The 22,889-nt window shown below is 57.8% G+C and overlaps 1 protein-coding gene across 3 annotated transcripts; it reads left to right on the forward strand.

Moving 5' to 3' along the window:
* The first annotated feature begins 1,876 nt into the window (after positions 1-1,876).
* ETNK2 (ethanolamine kinase 2) lies at positions 1,877-22,829 on the forward strand. Of its 3 annotated transcripts, XR_006791153.3 has the most exons (9): positions 1,877-2,384; positions 4,064-4,323; positions 7,316-7,438; positions 11,825-11,967; positions 12,798-12,881; positions 15,381-15,526; positions 17,038-17,111; positions 18,699-18,878; positions 20,863-22,829. XR_006791153.3 is itself a non-coding variant. In XM_045876990.3 (8 exons), the coding sequence occupies exons 1-8, from the start codon at positions 2,127-2,129 to the stop codon at positions 18,769-18,771; spliced, it is 1,161 nt and encodes a 386-aa protein (XP_045732946.1). In that variant the 5' UTR covers positions 1,877-2,126; the 3' UTR covers positions 18,772-19,957. The 3 variants fall into 3 exon arrangements, 2 of the variants coding, with proteins under 2 accessions (XP_045732946.1, XP_064450035.1); XM_045876990.3 differs by lacking the exon at positions 20,863-22,829 and having other exon boundaries at positions 18,699-19,957; XM_064593965.1 differs by lacking the exons at positions 1,877-2,384; positions 4,064-4,323; positions 20,863-22,829 and adding an exon at positions 6,473-6,623 and having other exon boundaries at positions 18,699-19,957.
* Positions 22,830-22,889: the final 60 nt, after the last annotated feature.

Consider the following 22,889-nt stretch of genomic DNA (forward strand, 5'->3'; position numbering starts at 1 on the left):
GAATGACAAACTACTCACCTGCACACACAGGTTCCTGCGTGCAGGGATGATGCCATTCAGCCCCGCTCTGGTGGAGTTGCTTACACGCAAAGCCAGCTCCGTGCTCCCTCCAGCCCCTGCAGGACCAGGGCTAACGCTGTGACCGTAGACCGTGGGTCAGAAAGATGCTCCTAGCTGGTAGAAGCCAGCCTCAAGCTCAGGCTCCACCCTGCCTCTCATGCCCAGCCAACCCCCCTAACCCCCTGGCCCACGTCACCATTTACATGTGCAATCTAAGACCCCATCACCTGAAAATGTGGAACACCGGAGATCGGACTGATACTCCCTTTGTACATGTGGGGAAACGGAGGCTCAGAGGATGGAAGGCATTTGACCAAGACGGCTCGTCGAAATGTGTAAAGTCAAGATTAGAAGCCAGCCCATATGACTCAGGTGCTGGGGGCACCTGATCCCATGCAGGCATGTTTTCTCGGGTACAGAGCCACACACACCCTGGCAAGGGGCCCACATGCACAAGCACACAGCCACACGCACTGCTGTCCCCCCTCGCACAGACATGGGACTCGACAGGCTGAAGTCTTCTCCCACTCTTACTCCTCGGGTTAGCGGCATGGGGTGGATATGTTGGGAATGAAAGGCAGCACCGACCTGAAGCCATGGACGCTGTCCCCCTTCATGGTAGCTGTTCACCCCTCTTTTGACCAAAAAGGGGCAAAGCACGGAGTGGCCAACCAGGCCCCCGGCAAACTTCATACCTCTAGAACTGCCACCCCTTGGGATTGTGTGGGACCCTGGGGCTCCTCCTCTAGGGCAGATTCCTAAAGGCAGGAGTTGTCTGCAGGGTCCCTGCACAGAGCCAAGGGCATGAGCCTGTGTTCAGGACCCTGGATCCCAGCCTCGGACCCCCTGCCCCATTTTCTAAGTTCTCTTGCCAGCCTGGCTTTATTTCCTCACTGCAAAAAGGCAAAGTTGGAGTCCGTGTCCTTTCCAGCTCGATATCCTGGGGCTCCATGACCTTAAATAGGCAGGATTCCCCATCATCTCCTGAGCTGTCCAATATGATAGCCACATACAGCTGTCTACATTAAAATTAAAATTAAGTCGAATGTCACACTAGCCATATTTCAAATGCTGGACAGTCACATGTAGCTAGTGGCCACTGCGCTGGGCAGCACGATATAGAACGTTTCCACTATCACAGAAGTTCCGCTGGGCAGAGCTGGATTCTGGACAGCAATAATGATAGGGGCCTTGTGGTTGAGAGGTTCCTGAAGAGGCCAAAGGAACAACTTGGAGAAACAAAAAGGCCCCTTCTCTGTAGGCACTTTTCTGGATGGGGCCTCGAGAGCTCGCCCACCCGGGCGTAAGACAAGCGAGCTCGGTTCCCATTGGCACACCCACCCTCCACATGCATCACCCAATGTCACCTCTGCACCTAGCTTATGCGTGGGGGGCGGGGAGGGCAGGATTTGCCTGGGGAAGCTCCCTGCAGGGAAGGGCCTTTGAGATGCAGCAGGGGACTCCTTTTCCAGGAGGGACCTGGGGCACAGGTGGGCGAGTCCAAGCCGACCTCGGCGGCAGCCGGATCTCCATCCACCAGGCTGGAGCAGAGGCGCAGGAAGAGGCCTCCCCCGGGCCTGCCCCAGGCTGCCCGGGGAGAGCGGCCCCCGCCGAGGCAAGAGGAAGGAGGCCGGCCACCTCGCCGGGCTCAGAGGCCGAGAGGCGCAGCGGAGCCTGGGGCCCGGGTGGGGGCGGGGCGGGCGGGGCGGGGCGAGCCCGGGCCCCGCCCCCGGCGTCACGGCCTCCCAGAGGGCGTCACCCCCGCCCCGCGCTCCAGGTAGCGGCGGCCGCCGAGCCCGCCGCGGCCCGGGGGCCGGGGCGGGGGCGGGGGCGGGGCGGGGGCGTTCCCGGGCCCCCGCCCCGCGGCCCGCCGCCCGTGATGATGTCACAATCGCGGCGGGCCCCGGCGTTCCCGGGTCGGCTTCGGGCGCCGATCGGAGCGGGCAGCGGGCTCCTGAGTCATGGACTTCCCCTGGCCCCTCCTCTACCACTCCCACCGCCGCGCCGGGCCCCCCCGCAGGGGCTAGCGCTCGCGCGGCGGCTCCGAGGGGGTGGGGCTGCTGGGAATGGCTGTGCCCCCTTCGGCTCCTCTGCCGTGCTCGCCCTTTTACCTGCGGCGGCAGGCGCCGTGCCCGCAGTGCTCATGGGGCATGGAGGAGAAGGCGGCGGCCAGCGCGGGCTGCCGGGAGCCGCCGGGCGCCCCGAGGGCCGCCGCCGTCCCTTGCTTCGGCATATCCGTGGACCAGGACGACATCCTCCCGGGCGCCCTGCGCCTCATCCAGGAGCTGCGGCCGCATTGGAAGCCCGAGCAAGTTCGGACCAAGGTAGCCGAGCGGGCGCGGGGCCGGCCTGGGGCCCTGTCGGGGCTGGAGCGGGGATGCGTGGACGTCTGTCCGTGCATCCTTCCGGGTGGCGGTCCCACGGGTGCGCAGGGCAGGGTTGCAATGGTGGTTTGGGTGTGTATTTTGCTTCGTCTGTTCTGGCCCCGAAGCAGAGCCAGGCTCCCACCTCCCTCGGCCCCCACAGCCCCCCTCCCCGGCCCCCACAGCCCCCTCCTCCCGGGGCTCGCGGGCCGCCGGAGGTCCACCTGCCCACCGTCAGCAAGCTGCGCGCGCGGGCCCCACCCCCTGTCGCCGCCCGGAGGAGCGCGCGCGGCCGGCGCTGAAACCTGAGCAGGCAGGAACTTTTAAGGGAACCCCCCACCTCCACACACACACACATCCCTGCCCCTTCTCCAGCCGGCGGTGGGAGCAAAGTCTCCAGGCTCTGAGCGGTTCCTGCCGGTCCCAGGAGCCACCGTGTGGCGTTCCGGCTAGCCCAGGGCCCCCGCGCTGGGTGGAAACCCTCCCCGTCGCCCCAGGCTCAGGCTCAGCACCCCCACACAGGGGGCCTCCCCACCCTCAGCTGGGCACGTTCTCGGGGACACAGGTGTGGGCAGAGCCGCCCACGGAGGAGCCTCAGGCAGACTCCCCAGCTGATCTGCATCCTCTGAAGAGGCTTCACCTGCTCACCCTCCCCCGCCAGCCCCTCTGGGAGCTGCGTGCTGAGGAAGGAGTCCTGAGCCGGGCACCTGCAGCTAGTGCTGGAATGGCCGGGGCTCGGTGCTGCCAGGGCCTTCTGGGTGGGGAAAGGCCGTTCCCCCGACTCAGTGCGGAGGCTAACAGACACCTCTTGGGAGAATGATGGGTGGATAGCATTTTCAAAATAAAAGACCCACTTTGGTTGAAGACCCACAAGGGATCCAGCAGGTCTGAAGTTAATTCCAGCACTGATGAACGCGCTACCTGCCAGTCTCTCCCCTCTCTGGGCCTCAGTTTCCCCACCTAGAATTGGTTCAGATGTCCTCTAAAGCCCCTACCAGCTCTGTCACACTGTGCCCTATAAATTCCATGGTTCATTCCTCCTTGTCACCGTACCCAGAGAGTCTGTTTTCCCCAGCCCATGACCTACTGTCTCTTCTGGTTTGAAACTCAGAGGCCCTAAGGAGCTCTGACCACCAAAGCCCTCGGCTGGGTGCCAACCTCCGCACCTCTGCTGCTGGATGGGGCGTGAGGTGCAGCAAAGAGTCCCCGGCTGGGCAGATGGTGAGAGGCAGCTGGGTCAGAATGTACTTGTCCTGGGCAACTCCTGCTCCTCCCTGGCCACATTCTGGTCCATGGAGGTTTCTTTCAGGGATGGAGACGTAAGAAGGGGGGAGGGGGCTTCTCCCACCAAGGAGTGTGGAAATTCTTCCACTGCCAAGTCCCATCTGCCAGACCCAGGAGAGGTGAGGGTGCCTGAGCCGAGGTTTTGTTCTCGAACTCAGGCTATCCCAACCACTGAGGAGGGTAGGGCATTAGGAACAGTGCTGAGCTCCTCTTAAGTTAGAGGGCCAAAGAATGGGGGGGTTCTGCGTGGTTGTGCTGGGCATGCAAATGAGCACCCCATGCTGGAGCTGGGGAGCCATGGGGCAAGAGCAGAGACCCTGCCCCACACGCTCTTGTGCTCCCCCTCCGCATGCCAGCGCTTCACCGATGGCATCACCAACAAGCTGGTGGCCTGCTACGTGGAGGAGGACATGCGGGACTGCGTGCTGGTCCGGGTGTACGGGGAGCGTACCGAGCTGCTGGTGGACCGGGAGAATGAGGTCAGGAACTTCCAGCTGCTGCGAGCACATGGCTGTGCCCCCAAACTCTACTGCACCTTCCAGAATGGGCTGTGCTACGAGTACATGAGGGGCATGGCCCTGGGACCCGAGCACATCCGGGAGCCCCGGCTCTTCAGGTGAGAAGGTGGCCCGGGGTACCATTCATTCCTACGATTCCTCAGGCCTTGGCCAGCTTCCTCGGCATAGAGTGGAGTCCATGAATGAGTCATAAGGTCTGTGAACTTCATTGCATGAAAAGTGTGTGTGTGTGTGTGTGTGTGCGTGCGCGCACGTGCATTGATCTGCAGAGAGGGGCCATTGCTTTGAATGGATTTTCAGTGTCATCTGCTAGAAGGAGGACCTGCCTCTTAGGGAGGCAAGTGAGAATTTGGTGAACCTGAGACCAAAGGACCTGGTTCCCTAAATGCAGCAGGGCTCCGCTTCCTGGCCTCATGCCTCAGCCCTTTTGCCCACCCCATGTCTGACCTGGAAACCTCTCAGAGCCTTGGAAATGAAATCTGAGCCAAATCCCCAGAGCGCCCAGGATTTCCTGCCCCTCCCCTCCTGCCAGGAGCTCAAGCATGCTAGGAGAATGGGCCCTATCCAGGGTGAGCTTGGGTTTAGCAGCCCAGAGAGACACCAGCCCTCCCCCAGGCTGAGCTCCTTCCAGGTTCCCTGACAAATTGGGAGCCCAGGTTTGGGCAGCTGCCAGGCCTTCCTTCCAGAGGCCCACAAGAACCCATGACCCCCTGGGAGCCCCTCCCATTGAATGCCTGGGTGTGTAGGACCCAGGAAGTAGACTTAACCTTCAAGCACCGTGGATGGCTCTGTGGGGTCTGAAAGGGGGCGAACTAAAGAGGAGCCCAGAGTGCCTTTCTCTCTTCTAACCGTTCTGGGCAGGGATGTCAGGCAGAATCCCCCACCCCCACCCCCATGCCGCACCTGCGTGTGGAGCCCTCCGACTATAGCGAGGTCCCAGGCAGGCTGAGGTTGACTCCTGACCCTGGACAGTAGCACAGGGGTTGGCCTGGGATCCTTGGGATCAGTCCTGTCCCACCCAAGGAGAAGGAGCCTTCCAAATACCCCCAAATACCCGAGGAGAAACAATAAAAGCCCATCTAGGGAGTAGACCAAGAAGTTTCTTTGCTTCCTTACCTGTTACCCAGTTAACCCCAAGTAAGTGCACCTGGCCCTATTTGCGGAGAACCCCTAACAGGCCCTCCAGGGACTTAGAAGGGACTCTGAGATGCCTTCCCCCCTAGTACTCCAGAGCACTGCTTCTGGGGCTGGTCAGGCCCTAGGATATTTATGTTGAGCTGTATGTTGTGTGTGTGTGTGTGTCTGGAGTTAGGGGGACATACAAACCTGTTCAGTGGTCTTCTCAGGCTCCCGCTGAGTGCCCAGCCTGGAGGTAGGAGGTCAGAGGAGGGTGGGGGCCCGGGGAACCGTGGCCTGGCTTCTCCCACGCTATGCTCCTAGCTCTCCTTCAAGTCTTTGTAAATAAGCTCAAATATTGGCAGGTCCTCCCCAGGTCACTCCCAGTCTCCGGCCACCTCTGTGAATATGGTGCTGTTCCTTGTTCTCTCGTGGAAACAGCACTGTCAGGAAGATTGAAGATGGATGTAGGTTCGATAACAACTTTACATTTGGGGGAGAGCCAGAAACTGGGATAGGTGTAGGAGGTAGGCTCTTCCCTGATGATTTTCCAAGGATAGACCATTATCTTTCTCGGGTGAAGGTGGATCTCTGAGGGAAAGGCAAGGAGGAGGCCTTGGGGAGCCACGTCCTCATGTTCCCCTGAACCCCACCTCCCAACCTCTGCCTGCTGAGGCTTTGCAGCATAAAAATGCTGAGTGTTGAGGTTACTTTCATTGCTTTTCCAGACAACAGCCCTATTGATATTCAAGGAAACGCTCTGTTCATGCTCTAGTCAGAATCTTCCTTTGGGAAGGGAAGGCCTGGGTCTCAGGTCTATTTCCCTGCCTCGCCTAAAACCCTGGCGGGTTCCCTCCTGCCCCGGGGCCTCTAGCCTCTGAAAGCACAGCCTTCATCGCTCACCCTCTCGGTGGCTGCCACACCCCCTGCCCCCTCCACCCTTCAGGAGGTGGGAGCCTGGGGGGCTTCCGGAGGAGACCCTAGACTGCCCTGCTATCCTGTTGGGTGATGGCCTGCCCCTTCCCAGGACCTGGCAAGGGGAGGGGTGTCCCTGGAACAGCTCAGTAACAAGGTTTCAAACAGCCAGTGCCTTTGTTGTCTTTCCCAGTGATTATTATTCGAGCAACAGGCAGAGGCGAAGGAAGCGTGAATGTTGGAGGCTTGGCAGCCAGGCTGGGGGTGGGGCCCCAGCAGGGACAGCTGCCAGAGGACTGGGGGAGCCCAGCTGGGACGCAGGGCCTCAGACGCTGGGGTCCTTATCAAGGCCCTCCCTCTCTGACCGGTCAGTCCTCCATCCGCCCCCGCCCTCTCCCAGCCCCCTTCCCCACCGCCCCCTCCTTCTCTCCCGGGACCTTGGATAATGTCCACAGGAGGACTTGAAAATAGAACGCTGGTTTGTTTTGCGTCCTTGGCGCCCAGCCGCCAGCATCAACTCCCTGCCGCAGAGGAAGGGGCTGCCCTGGGCCGGCCTGCTTCCCTCCCCACCTTGGCCAGGCTGATAAGAGGCGGGCATTTCTTTCCAGCCTGGCATCACCACCCCCCGATCCCTCGGTGCCCTGCGTTCACCTCCCCCTGGCGGCATGGATCAGAGTCCAAGGAGGGAGGAGGGCCCCTGCCCCCATCCCCAGGTGACCCCTCTGTCCTCAGGGGTTGCTGTGGGTACACGACCTTGGGGTGGGGCAGGGTCACTGACCTGTGGCCGGCGGCCTACTGCTTTGCCTTCCTGCTCCCTAAAGCAGCCCCAGCTCTGGTTCTGGAAAGGTCACTGCTGGGCTAAAGGCCTTACGTCATTTTCATGCCTTCTGCTAAGACCTTCCTGCTGCAGGAGCGAGAATCCCTAAAAGAGCTGTCCCACACTCAGTCCTCTAACTGGCCCGCAGTCCTCACCCTGTAGGACCCCTTTCTGGTCAGGAGGGGCTGAGCTGGGACGGGCCTGCCCCACACTGATGTTCTACTCTTCTGTTTTCTGTTTAGGCTCATCGCCTTAGAAATGGCAAAGATTCACACCATCCACGCCAACGGCAGCCTGCCCAAGCCCACCCTGTGGCACAAGATGCACAATTACTTCACCCTTGTGAAGAACGAGATCAACCCCAGGTACAAAGATCTGGGAGGGTTCAAAGCTGCCATGGTCTCTGCTGCCTCCATGTTATCCCGCCTCCATTCTTTGGGCTCTGTCCCCCACCCCACCCAGAGGCTGAGGGGCTCCAGTCCTGACTGCTGAGTCTCTGTCTCCAAGCAGAGTTGGGCCGATCGACTGAATCTCAGGAACTTAGATCCACAGCTTTAAGCTTATGTGCTTATTTCACTTTGAGTCTTCTGGTTGTGGTAGAGACGAGGGTTGGGGACTGCGTCTCCCCCTTTACTTAAAGGAGACTGAGGCTCAGAGTCTAAGCTTTACCCAGTGTTGGGGGCTCATCAGAGGCAGGGTCCTGTTTCCTAGCCCAGGGCCCTTTCTACCTAAGCTGCTTTCTGAGCAACCAGAAGGGAGAGCCTGGCCTCTGAGAATGGGGTGAGGCCGACCGAGTTCAGTCAGTCAGAACTCAGCTTGTCAGTTGACAAGCCCTTGGGACATCAAGACTCCTGCTACTTGCCTAGACGCCTCTCGTCCACACATGCCCCTGAGGACCCTGCTCCTCACCTTGTTCACACTGACAGCTTAACAGTTTCCTCACTGGCACTCCACCCATCCTGACAGTGCCTTTCCCCAGGGAAGCCGGGGCTCCCAGACAGCTAGGCTCTCTGGCCAGCAACCTGAGAGTCCTTCTGGCCTTCAGCTGCCTGGCTCCCCAGCATAGCGTTGAGGCATAGAGAGTTGGAGAGAAGAGTGGGTCACCCCTGTCCCCTCCAGGGGAAGGCAGTAGTGAGTCTCTGATCCCTCCATGTTCCCTGCTGGGTTGAACATCTCCCTTGTTCCAAAGGTTCATGGGAGTAGGGTATCTCCTTCCCTCCTCTAAGATGACAAGACAATAATTAACTCTGTCTCAAATGTGTGTGTCTGTCTGTCTGTCTCTCACACACACACACACGCACGCACGCGTGACTTTATCTGGATCCTCCCACTTAATGATTATCAAGCACTGCTTTAGGACTATTTGTCCAGGATGGCCCACATTCAGACCTTCGATGCCAAATGTTATCTCTGGGACAAGGACTGCCTATCGTTTAGGGCTAAAACAACACATGGAGAGCAGGACCCTGGGGTGTCTGAGTCAACAGGACCCTCTGATCATGCAGCCCACCACTTTCATTTGGTAGATGGAAAAACTGAGGCCTGGAGAGGGGGTGGGACTTGCCCAAGGTCGGTGGCAGCTCGAGGGCTAGAGTCCAAACCTGCTGCTCAGGCATGACCCTTGCTACTTTAGCTTCCTTTGTACTGTCACTGTGTAACCTTCAGGGATGACCTTGTTGGGAGCGGAGTGGTCCCTGGAGAAGAGCTGACCCGACTACCTTTGCTCTTGTCATACATTTGACCTTGGCAAATCAAGTTGTTTAACTTTTCGGAGCCTCTTTAGGGGACGGTGCCTGCCCTAAACTGCCTAACCTTCCCCAAGCGGGGCTGTGATGAGCAGTCACCTGGATGAGATGAAACTCTTGAGCTCTAGTCGCAGTCTAATAACCCTGATTTAGTCAATCCTGCATTTCACAAACATCAACTGCGATTTAAAACAATGAAAAATACGGACGTGACATTGGCCCTGCCCTCAAGGAGCTTAGGAACCATCTGGGTAAATAGGATCTGCCCATGCGAAGCGACAAAAGAAGGCAGGGCGTGTAATGCATGTGGCGGTGGGAGAACCAGGGCCAGTCTTCCTGGCAGAGGTAGAGGGGCAGAGCTGGGAAGGGAGGCCGCTCAGGCTGGCGGAGACGGTGTGAACACACTTGGCTCATGGTGGCCAGTGGATGAGGGTGGCCGGAGTGGGCCTTCAGGAGCGATTGGGAAGGGCTGTGGGAAGTGGTTTGGAGCTAGACTGGAAGGACCCTTCCAAGTCAGGTTAAGGAGCCAACATTTCATTTAGCAGTCATTGTGGAGGCCTCTGAGCAAGGGACCATGACTGTGGTTTAGGGAGAAAGCTCTCTGGCATTGTAAAGGACAGAATCAGGTGGGATTTGGGGAAGTGGGGGTAGGGATTGGAGGTAGGGCGACCAGCTCAGGGAGTGTTGTAACTGAATGGGCAGGATCCACGGGCAGCTTCATGGTGGTGGTGGTGGATGGAGTGGGGGGCACGGAGAGTGGGGGATGCATCAGGCACCCTGTGGAAATAGATTTTGGTGGCCTTGGTGTTTGGTTGGGCATAGAGGGTGGGGGGTGATCGCTGCTTTGGGGGCATCAGGAGGAGATGGGGATGGGTTGAGTGGTTTAAGGGCAGAGGTGATGAGCCAGGAAGCTCCAACGCTCAGTCCACTGTGGGAGAAGGTACTTCCCTCCACCCAGATCCGGCGAGCTGAGTGGGTATTTGGCAGGCAGGCAGAAGTGTTTTCATCAGGAGGAACCCCCAGGTTTCCCGGGGGGGGGGTGTGTGTGACAGCTTCTGTGACGCGGTGGTGGCCGCTCTTCTGCCAACTGCACAGCCCTGAGAAAGTCTAGTGGGCTCAGGGCTGAAGGTAGCGAAGCTGGCGGGGTTTCAAGTGCTCAGGGGAGGGAGGCTGCCCAGGGAGATAGAAGGCCTGGACCGCTCCCACAGTAACCATCTGTGTGGCCTTGGGGTGGGTAAGGTGGGGGTCAGGGCCTGGGCAGCAGGTATCTTAGATGTCAAAGGCATGTTTTTCAGGCTGAGACCAGAGCAAACCAAAGGAGCCCTCCTAATTCTTATCTTTAGATGGTCTTGGACCAAGAAAAGAAAAAATCTTGAAAGGTATCTTCTTAAGGAGAGCCGAGACTGAAGTGCGTTTATGCAGACCGGTTGACAGAGATAAACTCCAGTGAGGCTAAAGGAAGCCCCCCTCCCCCCAGATCCACCCCCCTTGTTAGACTCTCCCCAGTTCAGAGTGGCCTGTGCAGAGCCTCTGAGGGGCACCGAGGCCCTCACAGTTAGGAGGTTCCGCTTGATTTTGCATCCATGGACAGGCTGAGGACTGCTTCCCTTGGGTGAGGGGGAAGAGGGTCCAGCTGTGCAAGAAACATCTGGAAGCTGGAAGGCCTCTGCCCTCTTCCTTGAGCCTCCATTTCCCCAAAGATTTGCACTAGAGGCCTAAGATCCTCTCTAGCTTTGACCTTCTCAAAGCCTGGGAGGGAGCCTGCCGCTCATCCTTTCCCAGGGGGAGAGGGGGATGCCTTAGTTGCCGAACGCTCTTTGCCATGTTTTGGCCTCTGGGCCGCGTGAGGGGCTGACGGGGCATCCTTTGGGAGGGTCGGGAGGACGGATCTCACGCTCATCCTCCTGCATGTACTCTGGCTGCCTCGGATAAGAAAGCAAACAGGAGCTACATGGAGACAGACAAGAGATAAAACCCCAGCCTCCTCCCCTCCACCCATTGGTGGTTCTGGGGTTTTAAGGGCTGTGCTATTTGGCTTTTCAATGTACACAGTCCTGTGTGCTTCCTGGGGACCAAAGTTCAGAGCATCCCAGCACAGCGTGCCCTCACCAACTTCCACATGGCCTCTGCTACCAGCACCGATTGACCCGTCCATTCATTCATTCCTCAACGTGGGTTTCTTTCAGCAGCAAGGCCTTAGGTGCTGCGGGATGGGGCAGGGCAGAAAGAGGGCTGGCCTTTGTCATCTGTGTTCCTGCCTGCAAGTTGCCCACACATGTGCGGTCTGGGACAAGGACACACATGCCCCTAGTTCAGGGTGGAGGAGACAAGTCACCAGGGAGCTTCAGAGCAAATGCTTGATTGAAAGGCCCTAATAGTTCCTTGGTCTTGTAGGAGTGAGCCCAAGAAGCAGTTTGTTTGCTTTCTTAAGTGGGCCTGAGTGGTCTCTCTGTGAGATGAGAAGTTAGGCTTTATGAGCTCTCTGGTCCTTTCCACCTGTGACACCAGCTGCTAGAAGGGGAGGGGGACCGGCCAGGAGTGTCCGTGCCCTCTGCAGGGCACTGTGATGCCTCCGCCAGCCAGTCTTGGAACATACCTCCTTGCAGGCATCTTCCCCAGCGCCCTGAAAGCGGCTCTGTTCACAGCCCTCCCCTCTGCCCTTGTTCTCGTGTGGATGCACATTCCCCCCTCCTGTCCTCTCTCTGTGCCTCCTTCCTTACCTTCCTCCCCCTTTCGTGAAGTGGCAGGGATGCCATTGGATCGGGGACATACAAGCTTTGCAAAATGCTTTTACGCCCGTGTTTTAATAAGCTGCTTAGAGTGACTGCAGGAAGTCAGGAGATCAGGACGCGTTAGCGCCAGAGGACAAAAGTGAGGGTCTGAAGGGCGGGCCCTTTGTCCAGGGGTCCTCTGCAGGAGCAGGAGGTGACAGGGCCAGAGCTCAGGGCTCCAGAGGCCCAGTGGCGGCCTGTCTTACTGTCAGCCTCCATTCTGGCCGCTGCCCAGCCTTTCCGCAGATGTCCCCCAGGTGGAGGTGTTGGAACAGGAGCTGGCCTGGCTGAAGGAGCACCTGTCCCTGTTGGACTCCCCTGTGGTCTTCTGTCACAATGACCTGCTCTGCAAGAACATTATCTACGACAGCACCAAAGGTACGGCTTCCCGGGCTCTGGCTGGGCCGCAGCTGGGCCGGGCCTGAGTGATCAGCTGCCTTCCGGGTGCCGGTCCTCACACTGGCCCTTGAACAAGCAAAAGGCGACCTTCCAGTTTAGATCTCAAGTTAATTTAAGAGAGAAAGGGAGGGGCACCTGGGTGGCTCAGTCGTTAAGCGTCTGCCTTCAGCTCAGGTCATGGTCCCAGGGTCCTGGGATCGAGCCCCGCATCGGGCTCCCTGCTCGGCGGGGAGCCTGCTTCTCCCTCTCCCACTCCCCCCGCTTGTGTTCCCTCTCTCGCTGTGTCTCTCTCTGTCAAATAAATAAAGTCTTTAAAAAAAAAAAAAAAGAGCGAGAAAGGGAAAAGGAAATAAAATTCCACTTAGAAAAACCTATGCCCAGAAAGAACTCAAAACTGGTTTGTGGAGGTCCTTGATGTGAGGCCACCTGACCCATTCCCTGCCGACAACATTTTGGGCTTCTGAGGGCATCTGGGGTGGCCCAGGCCCTCCTAGAGACAGAACCTTCCTGTGTGCCTAATGAGAGCTCCAGCCCCAGGGAGCCCTGGCCTTTATTTCTGGTCCTCGGCCATGCTGAGGACAGACGTCTGTAGATGAGCGGAGCTTGAGCATCCACCTGTGTGAGGGACAGCCGGAGGGCAGATGGACAAAAGAACAGTGTCGAAGGCGGCCACTGGGGAGGGTGGGGGCTGGGTTGCCACCAGAGGCCAGCCAGAGTCCGTGCGTGCATTCCGGAGGTCTGTGGGGACTTGACCAGGCCATTCCCCTATCTCCGGGGACCGACCCTCATCCCTCTCTCCTGCCTCGCAGGTCACGTAAGGTTCATTGACTATGAGTACGCCGGCTACAACTACCAGGCCTTTGACATTGGCAACCATTTCAATGAGTTTGCAGGTGAGAAGGGTATTGCTGTTTGGTCTTTGTTCAAGATACTTTCCTCGTGATGGATGGCCAGGTCCAGGGTGAGGATGAGAGGGGGTTCTGGCCTCGCTGGGTAGAGACCTGACAGGCCCTGGCCTCCACAATCTCACGACTTATGGAGGAAGGCACAGCTTGCCTTGAGGGAGCACCAAGTCTCATGGGGGAGGCTGGACCCACACACACACACAGCTGACCCCTGCTAGCCCATCTGGCAGTTTGGTACAAATCAGGAGAATGTGCCCTCCATAGGACCCCTAAGGACACTAGGCTTGGCATGTGAGTTAGAAAAAGACCCCGGAGTGCCTGGCTGGCTCAAGAGCGTGCGGCTCTTGATCTTGGGGCTGTGAGTTCAAGCCCCACATAGGGTGATTACCTTAGAAAATTAAAAAATCTTAAGAAAAAGGCCCCTTCCCCTGGGCAGACATAGCTTCTGCCTGCCCCTTCACCCAGGCTGCCTTCTCCCAGCATCACCTGCACGATCGTGAGTAAGGGTCCTGCATGCAGAGAAGGAGCAGAACGAGCTAGTGGCCTGATGAGAATCATCTAGGAGGAACTCGTGAAAAGCATATACTCTGCAACTGGACTGTCCAAGTTCAAATCCTGGCTTTGTAGCTTACTAGCTGTGTGACCCTTGGGCTGGTCACTTAGCTTCTCTAGGCCTCTGGAAAGTGGAGATATTAATAGTACCTACTTCTTCCCATCAACGTGAGACACACACACACACACACACACGTAGCACATGCTAAGCCTCATGCTGGTGTTTGCTGGTACTAGGCAGGGAAGCCAGCCGGTAGCTAAGGGAGACCGGCGCCGGAGTGGATGGGGTTGGATGAGGGCTGTTTTGTTGCGCTAGCCAGCTCAGCAAAGGCCCAGGATCTACAATAGAATCATTTGTGTGAGGAAGCTGGGCAGGTTTTTCCAGCTTGAGGGCTTCATTGTTAAACAATTTGATGGGACCAGAGAGGCAACCCATGGATGAAGCTGGACCCCGGGGCTGGAGGGACATCATCCGACTGGCAGTGTGGGGTGCTCAGCGTGACGGGGCCAGCCCCTGGGATGCAGGACAGGTGAGACACACCCAGACCAGCTCCAAAACTGCCACCTGGCCCAGCCTCAGCCACTCCCCAGCCCAAGCCTGGCCAGTTGTGCCCCTTCAAGAACCCCAGGTGATCAAGTCTGGCAAGCGCTCATTGCACCTGAAGGTATGACTGCCCAGGGTGGCCAGCAGCTGCATCTAGGAACCCATAGGACGGTGGGGCCTCAGCTGGGCAGAGCCGTGATGCTGTGGGGCGTGGCACCGAGCAGAGGCCGTGGGCCTCTGAGCGCGCAGCTGCCAGACCCGCTGGCCTTTCCAGAAGGGATCAGTCTGAAGCATTTTAAGCCCTCCTCACCCACCACATAGAGCAAGGTCCAGCTGGAATTTCTCCAAAGAGGCAGATTGCATCCTGCTCGCAGGTTGCGAAGGAAGGAGGAAGGCAGGGAAGGAGATTGGGAACTGGGGAGGGAGAACGCCTGGGTTCTCGGGAGCAGGGAGACCCCGTTCTGGGAGGCAGGGGTAAGAGTTCTAACCGTGACCTCACCTCTACCTGGCTGACCGGGAGCGAGCTTCTGCTCTCTGGGCCTGAGTTTCTACACCTGCACCAGGGGATTCTTGGGGCCCCAGGAGACTGTGTTTCTCCAGGAGTATGAGGGAAGCTTGGAAAGGAGAGGGAGGAAGAGACCACGGGCAAGGTGGCCAGGTCCTGGTCCTGTCTTAAGTGAACTACGACTCTCCGTCCCAGCTCGAAGGCAAGCCGCTGTCACAGGGCCCGGGATGTGGCTGGTGCGCGTTGGGCTGGCAGCTCGAGGACTCAAGGAAGGGCAGGACCGGAAGGAATCGAAGCCACCCGGTCCAGGGGTTCCAAGCCTGGCTGCATTTCCGAATCATCTGGAGAATTGGACAGGGGGCTAGAGGTGCCTGGGAACCTGTGTTTTTAGCAAGCTCTGCAGGCGAGGTTTTGAAGGAGCCAGCTCAACACTGGTCCAGGAGGCAGAGTCGGAGACCCCACGCTTCTAAATGAGAGACTCCAGGCAGTGGGAGGGAAGGCCTTGTGCAGGGCTCACTGGTCAGCATCCCACCAAAGGGGAGGCCCCTGACGTGGTGCTGTGACAGAGCACCTCCTGTGGGCCGTAGTTCCTATAAAGGGCACGGGGGTACAGTGATGCTGTCTTAGGGGTCCCTGTCACATCCAAGACCATGCCTCGCCCTACAACCAGTCTGCCTCTGTGCTTTCCTCCAGCCCACGGAAAGCAGCGCCCCCAGCTCCACACATAGGGTAAGTTTGGTGGGCAGGAAGCTGTATTCCTAGGCACAGCCCGGCAGGATGTACGTGGAGGTTTTGAGGGGAGCGGGGAACCCCCGATGAGCTGGAGGAGCCCCCTCCCCAGGTGGGCCCACCTCCCAGCAACTGCCCCGTGGCTGCTTCCCATCAGGTGTGAACGAGGTGGATTACTGCCGGTACCCGGGCCGGGACACCCAGCTTCGGTGGTTGCGCTATTACCTGCAGGCACAGAAGGGCATGGCCGTGACCCCCAGGGAGGTGGAGAGGCTCTATGTGCAAGTCAACAAGTTTGCCCTGGTAAGTGTGAGCCGGGAGGGGCCGGCAGGAGGGGCCCACCCCAGCTCCTCCGCTCCCACAGCCCAGGGTGGAGGAAGCAGAGGCCGGGGTGAGGCGTGAGGTCCTGGGACCCCAGGACCCGAGGTGAGGTCTGGGAAGAGCCCTCTTGGGCATCCCCAGAATACTGAGATGCCCTGTTGCCTGCTTTTCCGTACCCTGTCAAGTCTCTTTCTCCTTTCTAGGAAAAGACTTCCAAGAAAGAGCCCAGCTTCCTGTTTTAGCAGTTCTCTCATTTGGACAAGCAGTTCTCTCTAGCATCTAACTTTAGCCTTTCATGCTGCAGTTAAACGCTTTTTTTTTTTTTTTTTTTTAAAGCCTTTGGAGGAGATAAAGAATGTCAGTTCTAATCCTCCTTGTTAGCTACCTTCACTGACTCAACTCCATGTAAGCCTCTCCCATCAGGCTCTTCCTGCTCAAGTTACTGAGCTGTCAGTTCTTGATTTTGAGTGCCATTTATCCAGGGTACCCGGTTCATGCCCAGTCTCCTCCGGTGTGTGTCCAGGGGCTTGCTAACTAGTCTTACTAATGTCAGGCAAGAAGACAAGTCCACTGCCCTGGATTTCACAATACATCATGGAGCTTAAGTAGAATCTTTACTTACGTGTCATTTTGGATTACCTCTCCTGGTTTCCTCATTGGCACAAAACCGATTCTCCATCAGGTTCTTCCCCTTAGCTCTTCCACTTATGCCTTCCTCTTGCTAAAGGTTTCCATGTAATCATTGACATGTGGCTAATTGATCTATGCCCCTTGAAATCCTGAAAAGTGGGGGGAGGTGCTATGCAGCCAACCCCAGGGCGAGCAGGATGTGGGGTGGGGGGGCCCTGGCCTGGGATAGTCATGATGTCACTGCTGTTTGCCCATGGACAGCTGAGAGCAGGCTCTGGTTTCTTGAGCCTGGGGTGGGGTGGTCTGGCCCCGAGGGCGCCTCTGGCCAGAGGGAGAGCAGTTGAAGGCTTAGTCAAAGCCCAGACTCGGGGCTTCTTGCTCCCACATCTACACTCCTTTCTCAACCCAACCCATCTCTGGACAGAAGAGGGAAAAGGGGTGGAGGAGGTCAGTTAAAGGGCTCCTCCTGATGACCGTGGGACTGGGCCTGTGCTCTGGGGCAGGGGTTCATCTTATCCTGGTACCTTGGCCTTGAAGGCCCCAGGAGATTCCCCTGGGCAGGGGAGAAGCCAGGGATGGAGCTATGCTCAGGCTGGGGAACAAGCTGAAAGTTCTAGAACCATTACGCTGACCCCTACCTGGAGCAGGTAGAACTCTGCCTTTTTCTCAAGGGAGTGAAGCCCCCAAGTGCAGTCCAGTGACTTGACCTCCAGAATTCCCCTGACTTGTGCCAGGGAGACCCCGTTGTGTCTCGGCCAGTGTCCTAGTTCTGTGTCTTCCAGGGTGACCGTTTCCTCTAGCTCCATGGGGTTCGTGACAGGCATGAGTGGTTGCCTTGCTAACTCATTTTGGTCCCTTTCCAGGCATCTCACTTCTTCTGGGCACTCTGGGCCCTCATCCAGAGCCAGTTCTCCACCATCGACTTTGATTTCCTCAGGTGAGTGCAGGGGGTGAGTTGGGGTGGTGGGGAGGGGGGAAAGGAGTAGCTTGAGCCAAGGGTGTGGGGGCAAAGGACAGCCCAGGGAGAACATCCAAAGTCCCTTCCTCTGCTCTGCTAACTTGTCCCCATTCCAGCCACCCCGTATCCAGGGGAGTCACCACTCTCGGGGAAACATCTGAGCCCAGAGCACCACTCTGAAAGTAGTCAAAAGTTCTTGAACCCTCCCCTTGTGCCTTGTAGGAGATTCGCTTTCCCTCCTCCATCTTACGACCTAGGCCATTGCTCTTAGCCACAGAACCTGGTGGTGAAAAACCTGTTCATTTTATAGCAGAGAGGACAGAGTTCTTCCAGAGAGCAAAAGTGACTCCCTGAGGTCACTCAGGTGGTTGAGCGCTTACCATGTGCAATATTGGGCCCGGCTCCTCCTTCAGTGAGGTACTAGGGTCCGCACCGAGACCGTACCGGATTACTGACTCCTGGCTCCATCATCAAATACACATGTCCTTAAGGACCAGGAATCGTTTTGTCTAGCGTTTCTCCATACTGGTCTAGTCGTCTTGCCCTGTCCCCCTCCCTCAGCTGGAAAGGAGTCACTACCCTGACTTCACAGTGTTCACAGCGACTGGAGAGATCCAAGTCAAAGGCACAGTGAGATCTCACTCACACCTAGGATGGCTATTAGCAGATAAACAGAAAACAAGGGTTGGGAAGGATGTAGAAAATCAGAACCCTTGGACGCCACTGGTGGGAATGTAAAATGGCGCAGCTGCTGGGGAAAACAATACCGTGCTTCCTCAAATAGTTAAAAATAGAATTCCTGGGCGATCCAGTATTCTTGCCGCTGGGTGTGTAGCCAGAGTTGAAAGCAGGGGGTCAGAGAGCTATTTGCACACCCACGTTGATAGCATTATTCACAACAGCCAAGAGGCGGAGCAACACCATGTCCATGGATGGCTGAATGGGGAAACAAAGTGTGGTCTACACACGGTGGAATATTACTCAGCCTTTTAAAGAGAGGAAGCCATGTCACATGCTACAACATACGAACTCTGAGGACAGGCTAAGTGAAAGAAGCCAGTCACAGAAAGACCAATACTGTAGGATTCCACTTATATAACTAAATTAGTCAAGTTCATAGAAACAGAGAGTAGGGGGGCACCTGACTGGCTCAGTCAGTAGAGCATACGACTCTTGACCTTGGGCTCATGAATTTGAGCCCCACATGTGGTGTGTTTACTTAAACTTTTTTTTTTAAAAAGACAACAGTAGAGTGGTTTTTGCCAAGCCTGCACCGTGGGGAGGGAGATACGGGAAATTGCTGTTTAATGGGTACAGAGTTTCAGTTTTGCTAACTGAAAAAGTCTTGGAGAGCTTTAAAGGGATTTAAAGAACAAAACAACAACAACAAAAGCATTTGGGGAAGGGCTGCTCCAGTCCAATCTAAGAAGAAAAATAAAGTTAAAAAAACAAACTTCCGCCTGCCCTGGGGTTGAGCTGGTGAGACTTGCTCACGGTGAGAGTCCCCCGGGTCGGGCCCACCTGGCTTTCCTTCTCAGCCGGGCTCCTGTTCTCGTCCTCCGGCAGGTACGCAGTGATCCGATTCCACCAGTACTTCAAGGTGAAGCCTCAAGTGTCAGCCTTGGAGATGCCAAAGTGACCAGCTTCCCCATCTCTCCCTTACCCATCTGCCCGGCCAGACCTGTTCTCCAGGGCTCTGTCCTGCTCTGGGGGCCACACACTTGGACAAGGTGGGAGAGGGGACAGGTGGGTGTCCAGGAAGAAGGCTCCACCCCTGCCGCCAGCCCCCAGTGGATGCTGCTGGAGACCACATGCTTTTGTTTGGAGGGGCTGATAGGACCCAGCTCTGGGGGGTCCCCTTCACCTTGCCAGACTTGGGGGGAGGGGGCTGGGGGGCTTGGGGAAGTGCCTGTAGTCAGCCAGGGCCTGGACCACAACCACCCCTGGGAAGCCCAGTATTCCTGGCCTCGGGCCAGGCTGGAATCGGGGCTGCCTTAGATGTGTCTTTGACATTCCTGGCTTGGGGAAAGGGGGAGGTGGGAGGGCTCCTTTCTACCTCCAGTGCCCTGAGCCTCCAGCCCATCTCCCCCTGCATGCCTCACGTGGGAGGTGCTGATGAACCCAAACCAGCATCATGCCAACTCTGACAGATGGATGTACATATCTTGGGGGGGATGGTCTAGAACTGGGTTTAACGGCTCCCCCCAAAGCCGCCTCATCTGAGATCCCTCCCTTTCTCCAAGCCAGATCCAATCAAACCACCCCTTCCCAGACCTCTGCCCCAGGCCCTGTGCTCCTTCACCTCCCGTGCCCTTTTTGCTCTGTGCTTGTGTTCTGTCTCTCTGCCACCTGCTGGGAGGGAAGGCAAGGGGGTGGTGCCCTCCTGGGCCTCCAGAGCCCAGCTCTGCTTCGTGTTTGGCCGGAGGGGGACGGAACCCAGAGGGGGGTGGCCAATAGCAGCCAGCAGCTTCCTGCCTTGTTCCCTGCCCTGCCCTCCAGGGCCTCAGTTCTAAGGATTTGTCTCCCCCTCTCCACCTTCTGTCCTGAAGTTGACCCAAGCACTTCCCACTAGGAAATGAGTAGTGGGAGTCAAGGGGCCGGGGCTAGGGACTTCGGGGCTCACCGGGCATCCAAGAGCCTGGGTAGGATGGGTCGTGAAGGTGCTGAGCTCATGGCCCCGGACTCTCAATGGCCTCCACCTTCTCTCTGCCCTCACAGCCTCCTGGCTCTGGCCCAAAAAAAGTGATTCATTTGTAAATTATCATGGTTTTCTGCATTAAAATGGCCATTTCTGGACCACTCTGTGTCTGAGTGCCTACAGTGAGGATTTGACTTTGACATAGAGGGGATGATGGATTAGTTCCCCCACAGTGGGGTGGGGGGTTGCTGCAGCCCGTGCCTCCAAGGGTCCCTGAGGCTGCACGCTTCCTACCCCACCCTCCGTGCACCTGGCTCGCAAGGCCTGGGCTCCTGGTTTGGGATAGGTCTGGACCGGTCTAGTGCCTCCACCACTCTTCTGCCTTTGACCGTCTTGCTAGAATAAGGGGAGCCCAGGAGGACACTGCTACTGGGGAAGGGAGCTAGGCTGGGGCCTCACCAGGCGGGAAACCGGTGAGACCCTGCGGGGACGCATTCAGGACCTTCTTCCTGGGCCGGTTTTGGCTCCTAGCCGCTGAGGGGGCGGGGGTGCTGCTCTGCTGGAGAGCAGGCAACGATGATTTCTGGAATGAATCGGTTACTCTCTCAGATGGCCAGAGGGAAGGGAGAGCAGAAGCTCAAAGGAGAGCCGGGGTACCCCTCTCGGCAGCCCGGGCTGCTGAGGCAGCGCTGCCTCCAGGGCCCCCCGGAAGGTGCCCAAGGCCCCCCAGAAGGTGCCCGGTGCCCTGAAGAGCGGGGAGAGCAGTGGCTGCCTGCCAGGTAGACTCTGGCTGTTTGGCTTTTGCCGGCGAAAGTACCGGCTGCCATGGAAACCGCTGGAGGAGAGCTAGCCCCAGCAGCTGGGGCCTTCAAGGTCATGGTGATCCAGTGTGGCCAGGGGCCCTCGGGGGTAGCCGTACCAAGCCCAGGAAGGGTACGGGAGAGGACGTGGGGGAAAAGGTGGGCCCCGGCCTAGGGACCGTGCTGGGGCTGGGCAGGCAGGGCCCCTCAGGGGTACCATGGGGTCAGGTGCTCGTGGGCAGGGCCTTCTTGTGGACTAAAGGGCAGTGCCCACCCTGCTTGTTCCTCTCAGATCCACCTCTGGAGCTGAGGGGAGAAATAACCACTGGGAAGGCAGCTTCGTTTCCAGCCTCCTGGGGCCTTGATGTCACAGCGTTGGAGACGGTGTTGCAGTGGTGAGCAGGGAATGGCTGGGACGGGGCCCCCCAGGTACCATCCTGTGCCCCTACGGCCCCGGCCACCACCTGCACCAAAGGAGAGAACCTGCAGGCACCATCCCACTGCCTTTGAGAAAACATCCTCATTCCTCCAGTGCTCCCGGAGAGGGGGCAGGTGGGGGCAGGGGTGTGGGGGGGGGTAGTTTAGGAGGCCCCTCCCCCTCAAAGCCTGGAGTCCTGTCTCTCCTTTCACTGCCACCCGAGACTAACCAGCACCCCTGCCCCCCTGGTTCCAAGCACCAGGCCGTGGCAACTCCCGGGGGCGCTGGGCTCTACTCTCTCAGACCTTTGCTGGACACACAGCAGGAGCTCCGGGCAAAGCACACCAGGGCAGAGGTTGCTCTCGGCTGGGCTCTGACCCTCGGCCTGTGCCTCCTGCAAAGAGAGGGCAGAGAAGGCCCCAGCCTTCTGGTAATGACCAGGACCTTCTGTTCCTGGCCTCACTGCCTACCTGACCGTATCCTGCCTCTCCTGGGACAGGAGGGATCGGGCTCCAGGGTACCAACCAGAGGTCCTCGTGGAGGGCACTGTCCATCTTAAAAGCATGCAGGGCATGTGATTCCATCCCAGCAGCTGGAATGAAGGCAGGACAAGGGTTCCTAGAGTGGGAGGACGACAGTATTGGCCCCAGGCTCCCCTGAAGCCACAGAGGACCTGGGAATAGGGAAGTGAGAACTCAGGACTGGCAGGGAATGAGGGTGAGCCTGGCTGGGAGGGTCCAGACAGACTGCCCTGATTTGGTTAGGAACACAGTGTGGGAGGTAGTGGAGTCTGAAGTTCGGGAGGACAGTGCCAAGTTAAAATGAGCAATTCTCCCCACGACCACTAGAGGGCAGGCGCCGCTGTCAGCCATGCTCCTCAAGGACCACCTGGGTCTTTTCCTGGGGGGGCCAGGGAGGCTGGGCTGTGTTTGTACCCTGCCTGAGGGTAGGGAAGCTCTGGGAAGAACCCGCAAAGGCCAGCAGCCAAAATGCCAGGACCTAATTCCTGGGGAGGGGGGGGGTCTTCACTCCCCAGTTAGAGGCCCTGGAATGAACCACACCTAACTTCTCTCACCCCCACCCTCTCCTATCTCCCTGGTTGTGAACACACGACCTCTATTAATCCAACCCAAGTCTCACTCTTCCACTAGAATTACCCTTCAGCTTTGCTGCCCCCATTCCATACAATGGGATTAATGTTTGATAAGAGTTGGTCCTTTTGTTGATCACTGTTAAAAGGGCTGATGACGAACTAAAACTTAAGTCTAAGGGGCTGTTATTTCTCTTAGTGTGGTCCGCCTTTGAAATCCTCATTCAAAACAAAGGTCATCGAGCCCTGAAGCACATTGTTAGCGACCTTGCTTCATTACTCAGTAGCCCGGAGGGCTCCTAAATGGGCTCAGGGCACCCATGGGAGTCCTTTCCTGGGAGGAGGGTCCACCACCTCCCTTAGGTATTCACTGGGCTCCTATCTCCAAAAGGAGATAAGAACTACGGTGAAGGCTTAACCGACGTGTTTTCAGAGGAGGACGAAGCCCAGAGGGGAGACCTGACACCCACCTCCCAGCAGAGGCCATGGGGCTAGTCCTGGCCTCCTGACTGCTTCCGGGCTCTCACTACTGCCGTCTTTCTTAGGACGGGGGTAGACAATGTGTGGTGAAGTCTAGCTTACCTCATGGAGGCAGGGGCAGGGTCTTCTCTGGGGTGCAGGCTCTCTGGGTGGCATCTGTCACTCCAAAGGCTTGGCCTGGGCTTCACTGGCCTCCGAGGTTTGCTCCCAGATCCCATGCCCGAAGCTCCCCGGAGTTGCCACAAGGGGGCAGTGGTGCCCGGGCTGGCGGCACATTTAGGAATTCAGGCTCCAGGCCAGCCTCCCTGCTCCCCCCAACCCCCCACCACCA

This window comes from Mirounga angustirostris, unplaced genomic scaffold, assembly GCF_029215605.1.
Source record: "Mirounga angustirostris isolate CCGP_5_RB_7025 unplaced genomic scaffold, mMirAng1.0.hap1 SCAF_6, whole genome shotgun sequence".
NCBI lineage: Eukaryota > Metazoa > Chordata > Mammalia > Carnivora > Phocidae > Mirounga > Mirounga angustirostris.